At 43.1% G+C, this 19301-nt stretch overlaps 1 protein-coding gene across 13 annotated transcripts in view; it reads right to left on the bottom strand.

Annotated features, from left to right (window-relative positions):
• LOC119012389 (MAM domain-containing glycosylphosphatidylinositol anchor protein 2-like) overlaps positions 1-19301 on the bottom strand; it is a 254941-nt gene that overhangs the window by 57274 nt on the left and 178366 nt on the right. For 10 of the 13 annotated variants that reach the window (XM_037086148.1, XM_037086150.1, XM_037086149.1 and 7 more), the window contains 3 exons: positions 15387-15478; positions 14952-15189; positions 1749-2069 (listed from right to left, as the gene is read on the bottom strand). In XM_037086148.1, coding sequence (XP_036942043.1) covers positions 1749-2069; positions 14952-15189; positions 15387-15478 — 651 coding nt within the window. The remainder of the gene's footprint in view (positions 1-1748; positions 2070-14951; positions 15190-15386; positions 15479-19301) is intronic. The other 3 variants (XM_037086151.1, XM_037086152.1, XM_037086156.1) reach the window with 1 other exon arrangement.

Genomic DNA, 19301 nt, shown 5'->3' with positions numbered 1-19301 from the left:
ACAGTTTGTGCTTATTTGCTTTTTTCCTACTCTAATTGTGCTGCCCTGAGAAAAAATAGTACACAGACTACAGTGTGTGGCTCCTGCTGCTTCCCAAATGGTGGGTAAGATCACTTTGACCTATTGCTGCTTGTGGCTGTAAACTGCTCTCTGCTGAGAGGGAGCAGCATCATCCATTCTTCACCTTTAGAGCAACTGAGGGTGGGATGTACATGTGTGTTAATATTTCATGTGGACTACTACACATCTAGTTGACTCTTTAATGTAACTGAAACAATTCGTCTCTGTCACAACACGCCCTCTTTACATGAGGCAGTAGATCCACCCAGTGTTTCCAATTAATGAAGGGCATCTTAGAGTCCAAATCGTTTTGTTTACTTTTAAGTGTCAGCATTGGTGCGTAGCAAAGCCACTAACCTTTGATACGGGCCTGTCAGCGCTGCATAATCATAATCAATTCAACCAAAAAAAATGTAACACAGTCTTCTTCAAAGCGCATCAAAACTTCATTAATTCTCTTAACACAGCGCAGTGGGTAACAGCTAAGCTGAAACGTGGATGCCATAGCAAACGGCAGAAAAAAAACTGCCGACAGAATCGCGCGCTAAATCCTTGTCGGCGAGAACAGAACGGGGGCTGCTCTTGTGCCTCTTCAATCAAAATATTGGTCGTGGGTGTGTCAAGTTCAGCTTGAATCAAAACCCCGCTGTGCTGCGGCCATAATTCTGTTTTATTGTTCACACTTTGAAAGTTGCTGGATAGCGAGTCCAACGGGGAAGACACTACAAAAATAGCAGTCAGCATGGAGCGTGTTAATTGCCTTTTGTGTCAGAGTAGTTTCAAAGTGACACACTGCACTGCTGCACAGGTTCTTTCTCGATTAGGGTGAATTGAGATGGAAGAACGTATGGATTAACTAAGTAGGCCACGAGGAGAACAATGCAACTGTGGCTCAGAGACTCAGTTGATCCATTTCCTATAATCACTTGCCAGAGAATGGTAGCATCCTACATGGCTTGCTTTCATTTCCTTCCTATCCATCTTCCGGCCCTTTTTTTTTTCCGGCAGGGAGAAACATCTCCAGCTCTTGAATGAGTGACAACGCTTTGAATCCCTGACGTTCATTCGAAAATTTCCATTCAAATCTCCATAAATGAATACAAAATGATTACTAGCGGGAATAAATTAGCCGCTCGCTAATTAGCCGTTAAGCCATCTTTGAATGTCACATCTTAAAGAGTGGAAGAGGCTTCTCAATGAACGGCAGTGGCAGGGGGTCTAAGTCCCGGGGATATGGCACACAGTCTTCAGGTCTTCTCTGACACACACACTCACACAAAGACAGACAGACACTAATAAGTGTGGACACCAGTATCGAGAGCTTTGTTCTTCTGTTAATATTAGTTCTGCTCAGCTCACACTCGGCAGATAAGTCCTCCCCTTAGTGTAAGAGGTGGAGTCGGAGCTGTTTCCTCTCAGACCTGACTGAGGGTACCAGGGGATTGGACTAATTTTACAGCCTTCAGAAGGAAATTGGATGGGCGTGGAGGAAAAGAAATGGGAGAATTTTGGTCACACCGGACCAAAACACAAAGATTAATTACTCTGCATACAAAAAAAGAACATCACAGAAACAATGAGGCACCAGACATCGATATACACACATTATATCACTGCTACAAGTTATACCATGACAATTCAACATGTATATACACATAGACAAAAATACCCACAGTCTGTCTACTCACATTGCACGATCAGCTCCACCACGGCCTCCCGGGGTTTCACGTTGAAGCCATTATACTGGCTTGTCTGGCAGCGGTACGAGCCCGTCATCTCCCTGGACACATTTACAATACGCAGCACGCCGTCGTAGCTCTCCATCTGCATGCTGCCATCCGGCATCGGTGCCTCCTTATCGGCTCGCGACCACAGGATGATGGGCTTGGGTTTCCCTGAAACAAGGCACTCCAGCTCCACTGTGTCACCCTCGCGGGCCACCAGAGGGGACTTGCCCCGGGGTACTGTCAGGTTGGGGGGAACTAAGAAAGAGAAAAACAGAGGAGGGACTGATATGGGGCTCTAGAAAGTCAGCAGGCGGGGTAAGAGCAAATGGTCGACTGGGGGAAGAAGTGGCGTGGAGGGTATGGGGTGGAGCGAAAAGGAGCATCCAAGTTGCAATGGCAATGAAGCTGAGTCTCAGCAACATACACAGCTTGTATGGAAGGACCATGCGGACAGTAGCAACGGCAATGGCTAACAGCTGGGACCAGACAATCAGAGCATGTACTTTTAGTCAAATCATCATGGAGGGCAGCAGTAAGGAAGTTCAATGCAATCAAGCAAATGGCAAACAAATGAACAATGCAATGAAGAGCTGACAAGCAGATGCACCATGTGACTGTAACAGTCAAAGAAAAGGATCAACAATCGCTCTTTCTGAACAAAATGTTCCAGGTGATGAGGAGCCAAAGGAAATAAACACAGGATCAAAACCAAGTCAGTCAATCTTGCTGTTACTCACTGCTTCCAGTCTGGATGCTAAGCTAAGCTAGTCTGAGATTCAGTTGTTACATTGATCGCCGCTCGATTTCCCTATTTCTCTTGCTTTCACACCTTCTCTACCTTACAGTACAGTTGTTGTAAAAGCAATGATTTTCATGTTTGATCAAAGCTGATTTCAACATATGTGTGCAGAATCTGAGAGAGACAAGATTTTCGGTACCGGAAGCGTCGGGTGCATGCAGGTGAAGAATCAGCCTGGAGAGCAAAAGAGGCAGAACGCATCGGCTGGACATGTAATCTCTGTATCCATCGACTCTATCATGCGATGACTTAGCTTTTTATTAGTATATCTCAACTCCTCTCTCCCATTTAAAGTTGCTAATCAGACTCTAAACTATGACAATGGCACATGGAAGAGGAAGTCTTGGCCCGGATATCCTGGCTAAGTGGAAAACTCATCGTCCATTGCCCCCAGAGACGTAATCATCGTCAGAAGACAATGGATGGATTATGGGAATGTGTTGTGTCAATCCATGAGGCTCAGCACTCTAAACTATTTGATAGTTCCTGGGACATCAAACAGTTCTACTGTGTTGCCACCAAGGAACCTCAGAAAGGAAGGACGGGCCATTATGTCACCAAATCTTTCTCTGGTTCCAGTTTGTGGTGGCAGCTGTACTGAAGTCTATGGGAAATGCCTGGAGAAACACACTAAAACCCAACATACCGACATCCTATGACTTCTTTTGAAGAAATGCCTCCAGAAACTGAAAAGAACACACTTCACAGCTGTCACCACAGCAAGACTCCGTGACATAATGAACCCTTCCTCTTTTTCTGGTTTCCTCGGTTGCTACCAGGAACTATGGCTGAAGAACTAAATTGAATTCATGGTCCCTCCAGCTGAATTGGACGTACGTTTCCTAAAATAGCTGCTGGACGGCTATAAGTCACTAAACAAGAAGGTAATAGAATCCACCATAAATTCAACCGATAAACAAAATCTACCTAACCTTCCTAAGCAACTATATCGCATTACAGTTCTAAAATGCCATTGTCTTTGTCACCGTTGCCACTACAATCATCAGCATTACAGCAATATCATCATCATTGTCACATTCTCAGCCCTTCCTCACCACGCTACTATTTCTCCAACATGACTTTCACCACCCATCATTACCACATTCATAATTCTGAGCACCACCACAATCACTTGCATCATTACCATCACTCTCGACAGCGCTTTACTTCTCCACACTCCTCCTCATGCAGCTACTCAATTTCAGCACAGCGTCATATAATTCAGAGCGTTTACAGCAGAACGCCCCCAAAGGTGATATAGCATTATTGCTGGCCGTGTAAGAAAATATGACCCAATAAATATTTTGCCTTTGTTTAACCGACATTTTAAAGCCTGGCTGAAAGTGAACAATGAATAATAAAAGAAGTGCGATGTGCCAAATTGCTGGACACATTTGCAGGTTTCCTTGAGTGTGCCTGTGTGTGTGTGTGTGTGTGTGTGTGTGTGTGTGTATGTGTGTGTGTATTTATTCTATGTTTGGAAAGCAGGAAAACTAGCAGGTTGTATCAGGCACTCTGGTTCCCCATCAGGCATGCTGGCCAAGTAAATTTGTTTAATTAGTAAACCTGGCAAATTGCACCGGCTCCTAGAGTGCTGTGTGTGTGTGTGTGTGTGTTTGTGTGTTCCTGTATTTTTTTTGCGAGTCCAAACCATCAGCAGACTCCAAGACTATTTTGTAGCGCTGCTCCCAAAAATAGTTTACAGCCAGCGAGCTGAGGAGTGAAAATCTTCTCAGCAGTGATGAAACCGCGTCATGCTTCCCTGATGATTTTCGAATCACTGTCATTCTGCCCAAACAATGCTGCAGCTGGAATGAAGTCAAGCCACATTGAAGTTTCATGGTGATGAAATCACCAGCAATCTCCAGAAACTAAAGAAGCAGAGTCCAGCTATATTTCTTTTGACCCCGTTTCTGGATGAGAGGTAACACTCCCACTGCTAGCTCAATTCTGCAACTGTCGGCTAATCTTTTTGTCCTTAAAGTGAGTCGACAGGTGTGAACTTACTCAAAAACGCTCCAACAGTTGTGTGTAAAACTGGATGTGAATTATAGATCAGAAAAAAAAACATGCAGCCCTTATTCGAGGGATGCGCTAAACCAAAACTCACTCATGTTTTCATTGGTGTATAATCCCCTGAAAATAATAATTGTTGAATTTTCATTACTTTAGAATGAGCCTTTCATATCTAGAGTGATTACTCTTCCATGGAGTCTGGAGTTTTTTGGAGGTTTTCCTATATGCCTGGAAAGGGAGGGTGAAGGGAGGTGTTCAGTTGGTTTTAAATCTGCAACCTCACTACTAAATCTTACACACTGGTCCTATAAAAATGATAAAATACCAACTGTAAATGTTCCAACACTGATCTACCAGGTTATGCATTGAAACATCAATTCTTAGGAAGAAGGAAGAGTTGGTTTAAATATTTGAAAAAGCAATGAATGGGGCACTTTCACAGAATCGTCTCAGTAAACTCTTTCCCAAGAGTCTTTAGCCTGTTATGTTTTTTGGCAAATTGAGGGAAGCAGAAACAGAGTGTAAACACAACACAGACCAAAACACTTTAGGTTGATATGGCAAGCTGTCAATGGCCTATTTACACATCCAGAATATACGTTACAAAATGTTGTGTTTCTGGCCATCAAGTCCAGCATTCATTATCCTTTTAGCTCTGTTTAGATTTGCACTAACTCCTGAAGGAAATGTCTGGCTCTCGAAAACCGACATGCTCCACATACTACAGACTGCTGGTAGACCTTCCACCACCTGCATGCTACCATTATAAAATCCTGTTGCTATGGGAAACAACAATAACAACTGAACTAGTAACCTGCACGTTTAAAATGGCAAGTTACCCAAACCATCACCTGGAACCAAAACAAGCTAACCTTTTGCAGGGATTGAGCCATTTTATTGCCAGCGCTCACCTGTCCTTGAGCATTTTCATCCCGACACTATTTTTGCAGAGGCCACCATTGCTGCATCCTGAGTCTGGAGCTGCCCAAGACAAATGTGATTGTTTTAAAGAAATACAAGCCTGTGGAGTCACTAGCTAGTTGCTAAATTTGTTCTGTTTCTCATTTAGTTCTGAGCAGGTAGTGCTGCTTATGTTTCTCAAAGTTAATCTGAGTAAAGCTGCTTTTGCTTCTGTAAACTGTGCTGATAAGAGTGAGAGTGAAACGTAACTTTTAAGTTGTGGGCTATAAAACCAATGCAGTGTGCTTAAAGACACTAAAATGCTGTAGTTGGGTGATAATTACTTGGGATTTAGTCTTCATGGGGGAAATCCTTTCAAACACACATTTGATCCACTATTAATATGAAAATATCGATCATGCCAGCAATAACCAAATTCTAGTCTATATATGATATACTGCACTGATTAATCGTTGTATTATTCCTGCCTTCTCAGCTATTAAGCAGTAAAGCTGCTAATTGGCAAGTTCAACAGTCATCTATATCATTTTGTGTAAGTACTGCGTAAAGAATGTTGGTGTCATTAGCATTGGCTAATGAAGACTGGTCATTCACAGATAAGTCTTGGCAACGCCGTTTGGCAGCAAAGGAGCAGCAAAAATGATCTCTGCAAGAGACAATGACAGCAGACGCTCATTTCACTCTCATACATTTACTGATTGGTATTCACACAATGTCTCCACTGAGGCAGCCAGGTGTCAAGAGCTGACATATTTCTTTCTGCAGCATATTTTCTCCACTTTTCCGGACGTTTCCTTGGGTCCGAACAGTGAAATGGTGAATTGACAGCAGCGGCACAGGAGGAGAGCAGCGGCAAGCATCCATTAGCGAGTGGAGGAGAGGTGTACTCACCGAGTTGCCATCATTACACCTGGCCTCTCCACAGCCCGGATTAGGCAATTACAGATGTCTGCCTATTGGGTTTGGCAGCACAAATAATGGCTATCAGCTGCCATTGTCTCTCTCTGCACCATCGTGGAAATGCAAACAGCCATACATGCACGCGGACACATATCGCTCTCCCTTTGCTCACTCTGTATCTCATTCTTCCTGCTGCTCCCTCTCTCTAAGCGAACATCCTGCCTCTGTGTGTGAGACTGACCACTGAGATGCTCAGTGTGGCAGAGAGCCCGCTACTGGTCTTCACTGTGCTCTCATTGTGCCAGAGCCATCCAAATGCCAGTGATGCCTGCAGGGCAGGCCCGCTGTGTGCGTATGCTTGTATAGTGTGCACTTATGTGGTTTTATGTCTCTGCATGCGCGCGCGTGTGTGTGTGTAGCTGAGTGTTTCTCTTCTCGCCCACAGGTGACACCCTGCTGTGATCCTGCCTCAGTTCCTCAATGAAAATGCTTCTCGTCGTTGTTGACTGTAGGCACAGCATGTATGTGTGTGTGAGTGCTTTGTGGGTTTAAATTGGGGACTGGACCTTCTTGTTTGGCCTCAGTGGTGCTGCACATCTCCTGGGTCTCAGTTGGAATGATCCTCCAAGTGTGGAGGCTGATTGCTGGAGCCTTTCGGTGCAATGCGAGCCGACTGCAGAACGTGGAAATATCTGGCACTTTGCATTTTCTTACAGCGATGGGAGCCAGAGTGGTGTTTTTGAGAATAAACAACATTCCCGCTGCCCCCTTTTCGGGTAAGTGCTGTGACATCACTCCCCATCACCATGGCAACACAGCACTCTCTCCACTACTGCAACTCCTGCAGAGTGTGCGTCTGTATGTGTGAGAGTGTGTGTTTAGACAGCTTGAGGCCAATGAATTGGTCACAATGTGACAGGACTCTCTGCTCCTCTGAGTCCTGGTCCTCTGGGGACTGAGAGAAGAGTCCCAGAGGTCCACGGTGAACATATTTGTGAATCTGTGTGTGTGTTTGTGCGCTTGTGAGAGAGAGCTGCATCCATACCCAGAGTTGTTGAAGTGTAATAAATATCCACAGAAGTGTTAAAATTGGCTTAGTGCAGTGATAGACTGCAGCGACACACTTCTGAACACATTGACATAGTACTGCGTGTGTGTTTTTGAGCTCTAAGCTGTTCCCCCGAGATCTTATAACTTATCTTGCGATCAATCACACAAACGCCTCATGAATTCATATGGCTTTCAATACCAAAGCTCTCGTGGGTTGCAGTTGAATTTGTGGCCACACTGCTCTCTGGAATGGTGCCATTATGTTTTCCTAACATTTAACCAACCAGGCAGGGTAAAATTAATGGCCACTGCCCATTTTTAGAAACACACAAATACACGCCTCCAGTGCCACCACTCTCTCTGCTGCTAAGTACTGAGCACCTCCCCTGGAAGGACCAAAGTTTATGTACATCGCTCAAGGGACTTCGGCAGTAGTTAATGAGGGAAGGAAGTGTGTTCCTTATTCATGTTTCCCTCCCAGATTTGCCATCCCAGCTGGACAGGGAGGTGATTTCCCAGATGGCCACCTCTATAAAGCATCTCTTCAGGTGGTGCCGTTGGGGCTGGATGCAGGTACGGTGGGCATAATGTGCTGAGTTGTCGAGTCTTATTAACATATTTTATGTGCTTTACGATATACCTACAACTGCAACTACCACTACACTTCTGCCTGACACCGTTTGATTTCTCAGACCTCCATGAATGTTGTGTTTACAGACTCCAGTGTTGTTTTACACTGGCTGTTTCAGCATTTTCAGTCTCCCCCAGAAACATCACAGGTGTTATTCTGACACGTGCTGCCAGGTGGTTATGTGCCTATCATTCTAGCAGTGGCACGGCAGTGGCATCTACTGTTGTCATATGGCAGATTTCCCATGACCGTGGCCCAGCTCTGGGACAGCTGTTAGGCCCCAGTTCAGCCCAGTTTACAGCTCACTGGGCCTGTTTCCGAACCTTTATTGGCTTATTAATCAAATGCTGCGATCTACTGCAGATGTCATTATTTTAGTCCAGTTTGCAGTTCCCCACTTAACTTTGCATTTCAGTGATCAGAGATATTTAATTTTGGGTTTTACGATGTTCACAAAGACTCACATAGTTTTTGTCATTACCCATTTCAGTGAATGGACTGGGCCGTCTTTTCAATATAGTAATTCATGTCGCTTTTCTCCGTGTTTCAAGTTTACTATCAAGTAAAGTATAGTCAGTCATCTTTCTGTGGTGAAAACTAATCACCTGGGACCACATTTGTTGATATCAGAGGTGAGACATACATTATAACCAGTGACGGGCTGGCCATCTGGAGAACCCGGTGGGCTGTTGACAACTGGGGCTGACACATCAAAAGATAAACATTTTTCATAAACCGAGCCACTGCTTGAATACAAATAACCAAGTGCTTTGTGGCTGACTAGCCCAGGTGAGTGATGTGTCTGTAGATGGGTATCACATCTGTGAGCTCTTTTCTCAAAAAACTATTACTTTTGGTCCATTCCAACTTGACCCGGGCCCTGCTCCTCTGCTCAGTCAATCAATTTAAAACAATAGGATAGATAGTGGAGGGATGGACAAACAAAAAGACTGAGGAGAAGAGAGAAGCGACTGAAGTCCTTTGAGACTGATGTGGCCAAATGTTTTTTTTTAAGTTACAAATTATTCATTTGGTGCCATTATCAGTCAACCATCTGAGCATAGTGATCTTAAAGGAACTGACAGCAGAGGGCAGAGAGAGAGCAGCTCTTTGAGCCCACAGATACCAGTGAAACTGCTGGTCAAGATTTTGCAGCCAAAGAAGAAGACAGTGTGGATAAGATGAGCAAGGTTTGGGCTTACAGGATGAGCTACTTACATCAGGTTCCTTTTGTTCAAACAATTTCAACTAAAACCTCCCTTTTTGTCAACTGATTAATCACTGCCTTGATGGGGCGGGATGTCAAAAAAAGGCTGACCTGCAGTAAACTTTCCAAATGTCGCCCTCATTTGTCAGTGTAAATGGTTCTGATTACTGGAGTTAGTACTTAAGAAGTAACAAGTATTCAAGGAAGGAACTCAACCCATAAAATATATAAATCTTGGTTATACATTTTTTAAACTGCTTTATTGTCCAACTGGAATCAATATTTTTCTTATATTAGGACATATAGTGAACTGTTATATGACATTCTAACACATATATTTACATTATAGAATAAACTAATAAAAAGATAACATTTCAATTATACTTATTTCAAATGATAAATAAATGTGAAAAGGCAACATTTATATTGCACTTTTATCCAAAGTGCTTTACAATGATCTGCAGCCAGCAAGATCAATAGTTGTAAGCTAGAAACCAGGAGACTGATTTTATCTTTGACTGCTTGAAATCAAGAACCATTTGTTTGACAGCCACTGAGGATTTTGAGCAATAAATCCACCTCTGCTGTTGTCAACCACATACCGTGTGGAATTGGAAAGCTTGACAGGTGTAGCAGAAGTGACATAGATAGGATGAAGCAAATGGTCAGTTATAAAGAAAAAAAAACAAAAAACGATCAGATTTCTCTCCACAAAGTGAAAATTGCAATTGGACACATTGCAAAAGGAGGATACACTGCTCACAGAAGGTTATTTTCTCATATTCTTCAATGTGTTTTCAGTCAGTATATTTGACCAGCTGGATTTGCTGCTGCACAACCAAAGTCTAAAAAAGCGAACCGACATTTGACCGATAAAGAACAGCATTCTGCGAAAACTCCCCACGTCCGAAACCTGAAGGAAAACAGCAGAGAACAGCTTGTTTCCACCCACTCTGACCAAACAGCAGTTGAACTTCAGCACCCTGTAGGTGAGTCAGGAGGCAGACCAGGTTTTTGTTTATCGAGGTCAGTGAATCCGCTGCTGAAACAAGCACATCGGTCCAGTCAACAGCCAGCGGTTATGCCGTCCCTATTAGAGTCACATGTGGTACGGTCACTCGGATGATGGCGCCTCATGACGAATCAGAGTCAAACAGACAACGGGACGTTTGGAAGGAGGACAGACAGACACGGGCAGGCCTGCTGTGAGCCTCCGATGACTCAAGTTCAACTGAGGAAAGAAAAAAAAAAAAAAAAGCGCCTGTACTTTGTGTTTATTAAAACCCGCTCATTTTTTAATCAACTGAGCACTTAATTGATTTGCTTAATTCATTAACTGCAGCGATTCTTGAGATTGACAGAAACACTGGGTGGTGCCAGAGTTTCAGGTGTGAGCCGGATGCTAATTGAGGGGCTCATCATGAAAGGATTTATCTCCCTCACGAGAAGAGAGGGGTGACTTTCAATCCTAACACTTACTTTCATCAATCAGAGCCAGGATGAGCTACTGACGTGTGCTGCTGCTGACGTGTATCGCCACAGATGATTCTTGCTGCAGGCAGCAATTTTTGTTTTGAATTGCAGAATCCGGTGTGATGTATATAGTAATGAAACAGCAAATACAATAAGCAGGGATCAGCTCTGGAGATCAGTGTTAGGAACTAGATTTAAAGGTCACGAATCCTTCTGTAATAACTCTACATAATATTAAAATGTTATCTCTAAGAAAGTCCCCGTGGAAGATGCAGGAGCAGGGCCAGAGGCGAACTCAGGATGTTTGAGGAGCATTTCTGTGGTAAAATAATAACAATGTTGTCAAAATAAAAACAGTTATACACATATATTCCTTGTCTGCATCAGGTTGCTGTGGTCTTGAAAACTGTCTACTTTAAAGTTCCCATTCAGTGACTGCTGGAGTGCTTAGTGGGATAGACGAGATGTAGAGCAAGACAAAAGTAATCAAACAGTTCATGGGAACTTTGAAATCATGTCAACATGGGAACAGACCTCCAGCCTCACACCAGGTCCTGCTTTCTGAAGTATGTCGCCTGACAGTTGCCATTGGAAGCCAAATAACAAAAAAAACAAGACACGCCCACTAAACACACATTTAACACGCAGACTGACGAGAGGATTAATCAGCTGCTTCCCGTTAGAAGTTTACGGGATGTTAAATGTTTTACACTAAGGCTCGTAACTCTTCTCAGCTCTTCCTGTGTCTTTTGCTTCTTAATCCTGACAGTATCCAAAGAGGCGGTCTGTGTCCTCGTTTCCTGACCAGGTTCATAAATAAGCATTAGCCCCACAATCTCTGGGAGTCCTGACGAGGAAAAAGAAGATGCTTATTTAATGAGCGAGTAAAGATAGTAAATATTAGTACTGTTTTGCAAAAAGGGACGAAATCATGAAGGCTGTTGGAATCAATGTTCATCAAAAGTTGAAAGAACGGAGCGTAATAAATATTCTCTTTTATAAAGTCGCATTGTGGGCTGGGGCAAAGCCTTGGTTTGGAATCTGGAACTGGAGCCAATGCTGGAACAGCCAGCAAGCTCCAAACTGTTCAGACTAGAGACACTTTAGGCTCAATCGCTTTCCAACCACTTCCCCAGCACGAAACCCTGGCAGACCTGCGGCGTAATCTCCTCTAAACGCTTTTATTAAGACTTCTAATTGCAGCCCGGGCTCCCTCCCTTCAGGAGTACAGGCAGAGGAACAAAAACAGGGCTTATTCACCCCAAAACAGGCTGCAGGCACATGGCAAGGCAGAGGCACAAGGCTCTTTTGTACACAGCTGCTATACTGTGCCGCTCAGCGTAGACACTTTCTCTGATTTGTGGCATTAACCTGAGTGGGAGAAACGGCGCACACACACACATAACAGGCATTCTCCAGGAAAACAGCCCAGTCACATCCAGGTAAAGCAGTGGGAATTGTAACTGGCAGAAGCAAAATTCAATATATTATTTCCTATGACAGAAACAGCTCTATGACAATGCAACACTTTCATAATATTTCATGCCGGCACATCTGACTGGAACAATGAAAGCTTAAGAAGCAATCACATCTAAGCCTTAAGGAAACCTTTCATTTCATATGATCACAATAGAGTCAGTCATTTCCTCGGTTATTTCCTCACTCAGACGGCCGTATTCCTTTTGCACATTAAAGGGTGTGTGTTAACGCGTCTGCATCGCCCAGGCACTCCAAAAGAAGAGACTGCACTACTTAAAAGATAATGAGGAAACAATCTTGGCAGGTGCGATTGATCCCACTGTTTTATAGCGCAGGGATTATCAAAGGATTATCTAACAATAATTATGCACCGAAGGTCGACACACCGCTTTCATGTTCACGCTGTGAGTGGCAGCGAGGTGTGTGTGTGCGCCGCGGAAAGAAAAAGCACAAGTCGGCGAGGAGGAGGTAAGGGTGCCGGGGCGTGTAAATGTGCCCGACGATGTGTGCGCACGCATGCAATGAGAAGTTAAAAAAAAAAGGGGAAATAAAGCTGGCTATGAACTCAAAAACATAAGTTTTCAAAAACAAGCCCACACGTCACTTATCAGTCCCAAACACACGGCGGTGAATTCAAAGCAAAAAAACAGAGTTCTCCCGCGCCACTGGCAACGCCGACCCATGGGAATCCCCCACACGGAACATCTGGAAATCTGGGATGAGAGAGCGGCGAGCAGGAGACTCCCAAGTGCCAAGTCTCTACAGGCGTGGAGCCGATTGAGTCACACCCCTCTGTGGAGCTGACAGGCGATGAAGTAATGTGTGGTGACATCGGAGCATTACCGCGTATTTGCCGCTCATTGATTGACCTTACACTGGAGATTACAGATAAAGACGAGGAGTGTTATCGCTCTGTCTCACTAACCACCGCATTTCCCGGTTATTGTGCAACCTGCTGGAAGTACAAACCGTGTTGTAAACTGTACTAATGGTGCTAAATGTAGCAATCCTCTTAAAGCCGGGCTCCCTTTTTGTTGGCTATTGAAGACGTTCCAGGCGTCTTTCTCTAAAAGTCTGACAGACAGAGGGCTGATTGATGTTAAAATCTGAAACAATAGACAGAAAAACACGTTCGACAGGCATATTTTGTCTTTTAGAGATCAAACGCTGATTCTATTATCCGAGCACCTACGTCTCACCGCATTTTTCCGAATGACTGGTACAATGGAGCAGCATCGAACGGCTGCTGTAACGCTGCTCTTTTTCAAGGAGACTGCTCGGCATGCCATGACTGAAACTAAAATGATGCAGCTCAGAAGACAAGGTGGACTGGTATGTTGTGTTATTAACATGCTGCACACACGTATACAAACGTTAGTGGTGGAGGCGGCCAGTTAGATGGCGGGACAATGGATGTTTAGTCTCTGATTAGTCGGGCTGATGGATTCAGCTTTGGTTCACAGAGATCGAGCGATGGTGCTGGAACTGTGATGCAACAGTCTGTAACTAGAAATTGCAGGAGGAGACAGTGGTTCTTCAACATCTCTCAGTCTGGGACAGATTACTGGAGTTTAGTCAGGCACTCAACAACAGCCTAAAGAAGACATACAAGCTTTCTAATCCTGCGGAGACGTTCCAGGGAGAGGGCTTAAAGGGTCACTTCACCCAAATCACACACACACAAGGAAATCCGGCAGATAGTTTTGCTTATATCTGCTTAAGTTTTGAAATTTTGAGTTTTTGAAGCCTTTCAGACTTAGCAGCACAATGGCAGCGAATTGAGTTTTTGCTATTAAAGCGCCAAGAAAGCAGATCAAATTCAGGACTTCTTCGCTATAACTGTCCCGGTTAGTCTGGATATACACAGACCTCACAGTCAACTGTATTGTCAACTTTTTTTCGTAATTTAACAATTTCGTGAAATATTTCTAAAAATTAGAACCTTGAGCAGATAAACCAAAACAATCTCTGCAGTAATTTATACCATAAGAGATAAGTGTGATGCTGTGTTCAGGGTGAACTGATAATTCAAAAGGAAAATCTGCGTTTCTTACAACTTGGTCTTATCTAACATTATTGCTACTATCACTGTACTTAATTACTGAAATCTGGGTCGACTCTACTCTAAACATACAGAGTTTAATTATACTACATTAACCTCAAAGACCTATGAAGAGATGCATAACAAGCTGAACATTACAGGAGGCCTGTTAAGCTTTTTTTTCCCCTTCAGTTAGAGGTTTAAAAGTTAAAAAGGTCAAGAAGCTTCTCTCTCCTACAGGAAACACTGCTCCATGTCACACACTTGCATAAAGTCTATGCATTAACTAGAGACTAATTTGGCATGAAATAATTGATCTTTCACAGCTGATGTGTTGTTGCTGAGTGGTTTGAACAACCTGACACAATAAGATAAAACTGATATCAAAACAAGATTTTTTTTTCATTGTTCATTAAAAGAAACTGACATCCCAAGACTTATAGTTCAAAAAACACTGCCATGATCCTTTTGTCTTTGCTTTGTCTATATAAATTTTGTCTATATTGATTTCCTTCTACGATCGTCTCAATCATTTTTATAAGTCTAACGTGAAACAACGTCTTCCGCTGTCTGTGTGAATGTGTGTGCTGGATGTGTCGAGGGAGGTGTGTAGATGCGTCGCTGACACAAAGGGGTGTGAGGCTCACCAGTTGTGGAGGAGATGTTGACGTCGATGCTGATCTCGGGGATGCCTCCACCCTTCAGCGCGGCCACACAGGTGTACGTGCCGAAGTCGGTGAACTTCAGGTCTATGATGTCCAGGTTGGTGGTCCCGGGGGAGATGTCGGGGTCCGTCTGGGTGATGACCATTCGCTCCGAGCTCCGCAGGGCACGGCCGTTCTTCAACCAGCTGAAAGTCAGCTCCTCTGGTGGGGTCGCCTCCACCTGGGACGTTCAGCATGTCATTATTTGTGTTGCACTGATAAGTAACTGTTACTTATTATGTTACTTGTAAAATTCATTTTGTTCAGTTTGTTACCCGTGGATTTACAAACAGCCTAAAGTTTAATTAACTGTAGTTTACCGTTTATTCATGAAGGAAGGTGACAATAAAATGTTACCCGTGTGTGCGCTCACTCTACCTGGCAAGATATCTTGACCTCCCGTCCAATCTGGATGTTGTCGTCGTTGTGGTAGGGGTCCGGAGTGATCCAGAACCGGCCCTTCTTCAACGCTGTGAAGAGATATTCCATCTGATGAGAACTAAACTGACATTTGTACACTTGTTCCTTTAGCAAGTCTGCAGCAACATTTACTGCAGGTTATAGCTCTGCTTGTCATATTGATGTGGTTTCTGAGATATAATCCCCATAACAGGTTTTTATAGATTTTTCAAGTGTTTCAACTTTTTTTCCAGCGTCCTCACTTTGGGCTGGAAATCGCTGTGATACATCTCTACAAAATAAACCGGAAATGTGACCGTGACCCTCGGACCTGCTCTGCCTTTGCACACTTAAAAGATTCATTCAGTTTGTCATTTTACATCATTGTATAACAAGAAAAAAAAATAACAAAAATAATGAGTAAAAAATAAACTGTTTTTTATCTTTGAGAGCAGGGGATGAGTCACGGCCTTGCTGAACGCACATAAAGACTGGATTGTGGGATTCAGCAGCCTATTTCTTGGTCATCCAGATGTGTCACTTTGGTTTCAGGGTTGTCATGAAAGACTTCCCAAAGTGGTCGACATGTTCTTCGAATACACCAGCCGAGAATTTAGCTTAGATTCTGGAGGGGCGTCGAACTGAGAACTAAACAGATGAAGCAGAATGCGTTTGTTTAGAGCCTTGAACCTGCAGCATTCAAGCAGGTTCTTAGCACACACTCACACAAACTCAACTGCCGACACACACACACTGTGAAATTGGAAAGATACCTAACAAAATATCCACCATTTCTAATCCAATTTGGTTTGCGAACTCCATTTTCAAAGCCTAGCTTCTCTGAATGGAAAAAAAAAAATAAAAATGATTTCATTATAATGCATGCTGTATTGGTTCCAAACCCTGCGTCTCCTGTTCAATTCATCTCCTCAGCAAAAAAAAAAAAAAAAAAAAAGCTGACGGCACCATGGAAATCTTTTCATCTCGCAATTCCCAAGTGACATTATCATATTCAGTTTGGTAAAGGGGAAAACGAAAACAAAACCTGCGTGTCAGATTTAAACACAGGAAATTGAATGTGCAAAACACTGTGATGCCTGCCGAGCTGCACAGTGAGGGGGGGCAGACGAGTGACACACGCCTCCTTGACATGATCTCTCTCCACACCTTTGAAATCAGTGTCGGCAGGCAGAGAATCCTATTTCTGACGCATGTCAGATACCAATATTACAATCATGTCAACACTCTCACGATTCTAACAAACACTGCTGAGCATTTTGCATTCCTTCTTATATCCTGTGTATTCTTATTCTGCACGGCGCTGACTATCAGTCATGTTGTATACAATTTAATAGTGGCATGGAAAAGTGCAGCAATTAGTATAATATTGTGTGCCGCCTATAAACTATCTGCGACCTTTATGGAAATGAAGATAATACAAAGCATTACCCGCAACCCACGTTCATTTCTCATTTGCCTCAGCGCTGCATCAGTGTGTACATCTACTACATACACGCCGTGATTCAATTTCCTTAAAGCCAACGTGCAGAGTACAGGGTTAATGAGACAATTCCAAGTCCACGGAGGAATCCATAAAGTGACTATATCTGGGAGCGCAGCTGTCCTTCAATCATACATGTCAGGCGGCGAAAACAGCCCGAGACAGAGTTGTAGTTCTATCTTGACAGTTTGAAAAGGCTTTTGTGTCTCAGCGACATCCTCGGCGGAGTTGGTAGCTGCTTCTTAAGAAAGCATTATCTCATACACGCGCACGTATTTCCACACATCTGTGTGAGTCATTGTGCTGTCACAGGTGACAGCGGATAAACATTTGGATTAACTGCCTCTTCCTCTTCACATTCCTCTGCCTCAAGTACATTCCTCTCCCCAACTCAAGAAACTCTAACACAACCAGCCACTTAACAGCCCCGATCCGGCTCCACTTTACTGCTCGGGCCAGGTTTAATCTTGTTTACGAAGTTGTCTGTCAGTCAGACAAACGCAAGTCATTCTCCTTGGTTGTTTATAGTTATTTCTATTTGTAGTAAATGCCGTAAAACACCACGGGGATCGTATGCAGCTACACATAGAATTGTACGCATTCTGGGAAAGAAAAGCATCGTGTTATGTAAGGCTGAATAATTTTCCAGAGCACTGTTGGCTCTCATTGTTCTTGCATGACAACAGGTGCTGTATACGTCTGTAAATAATGTATGTGGATGCCTCATTACGGAATAACTTGTGATAGACTGCTGACAACGGTTCAAGTTAAAATTGTAGTGTATAGTGAAATGTAATCTCCCCATTTAACCCATCAATTACATACAAGTTCTGTTTTTAACCCTGTGAAAATAGACCGTATTTGATGGTTTTGATAAGTTTGTGTTTTGTAGCAATTTAAGACGATCCAAGAAAAAACATAAAACACAATAACCAAAAAAAAAAAAAATCAAAATAACAATGTAGGCACTGGGAAAATAAATCACAACACCGTTTACTTTGCTCAGATAAGTTATAGAGTATTAAAGATGTGTTTTTATGATTCTACATTCAGAAATCTTTTGGTTCAAAATGTTTTGTGTGTTTATTCAATAAACGTTGATGGAAGTACACAACTGTTTTGTATTTTTTTTAAATTCATAACACAATTTAGCTACTTTTATCATTCATTATGGTTAAAAAGCCACTTAGATGGCTTATTAGCTGAGGCTGTGCAGGTATTATAGCTATTAATTGACATGTGATTTCAACTTGCAGCACATTCAGCAAAAATACCAGTGTAATCATGACGGGGGGAAACCCACGCAAACACACTGAGAACACCCTGCTCCAGCCAGAACTCAAACCCAGGACCTCGGTATTGATCCAGCGTTCTGATTCTTAGTTTTGAGCTGAAGCTGGTCGGCCACTTCAATCAACCTCCAGGTATTCAGCTGAAGGGTCTCATGTAAGATGAAGAGAGAAATAAGTAGCATAGCTGAACTGCTGCGCTACTAAAGCAGCAGATAATGTTCGCAATTCTATTTAGCTTTATTGCCGTCGGTTATAGTTCTTTGGGATAACTTTGATTTGCCCAAATTTAATTTACAATCAACTCAAACATTCAGAATGACACGGCCCCCCTTCCTTTACTCATTTACCTTCAAACAAGTCATTTATTATCACATTTTCATCACCATTACTGATAAAATCTTAACTGCCTTCCAAACTACAAGCCAGAGGTAAATATAGCTTACATTTGCTAATTTGGGAGGCTGCTGCTCCAGATAGGCATGAATTTAAAATATGCTTTAGAGGCGAATATTAACCTGCAGTTTATGTTACAACACACCAATGTTATCAGCAGGAAACAGAAAGATGGGGCGGCTGAACAGAATTAGGCCTTCTCGGCCAAAAGAAATTCTGGCGCTGTGTAGATACACTTCACTGACCACAGGATGTGACGAGTCCAGCTGCCCCATGGCCTCTCCGATCGTATCACAGTACAATGTGGGCCGTGTGCACTCGGGATGGGATGGCTCAGCATGCCAACGCAGCACATGAGAGAACAAACGGGGCTCTGATGTGTTACATCATTTACCTTCTTCTTCATCCATTTCTAACTGTCTGGTAACCACTTCCTATCACTTATATATAAAACTGTCGACTGACCGGCCAGATCGATATTGACACACGCCATAGTTACATCAGCTGGGACAAATTAAACACGAAAAAAAGTCCACTTTGAGCTTTCCATTGAACCAATTTTATGTATAACTTGAATTATTTAACTGTTCAACTATTGAAGCTGAAAGAAGATTAATGAATACGTCACAGACCTTCATATCATGACCTTGCTAATAAAAATGTTCAGCTCGCACGGCATCAAGTACGAAGGTCTACTTCTTACTGCAG

Source organism: Acanthopagrus latus, chromosome 22, assembly GCF_904848185.1.
Source record: "Acanthopagrus latus isolate v.2019 chromosome 22, fAcaLat1.1, whole genome shotgun sequence".
In the NCBI taxonomy this organism is placed as follows: Eukaryota; Metazoa; Chordata; class Actinopteri; order Spariformes; family Sparidae; genus Acanthopagrus; species Acanthopagrus latus.
The sequence above is the reverse complement of the archived record's forward strand: the minus strand, read 5'-3'. Positions and strand labels throughout refer to the sequence as shown.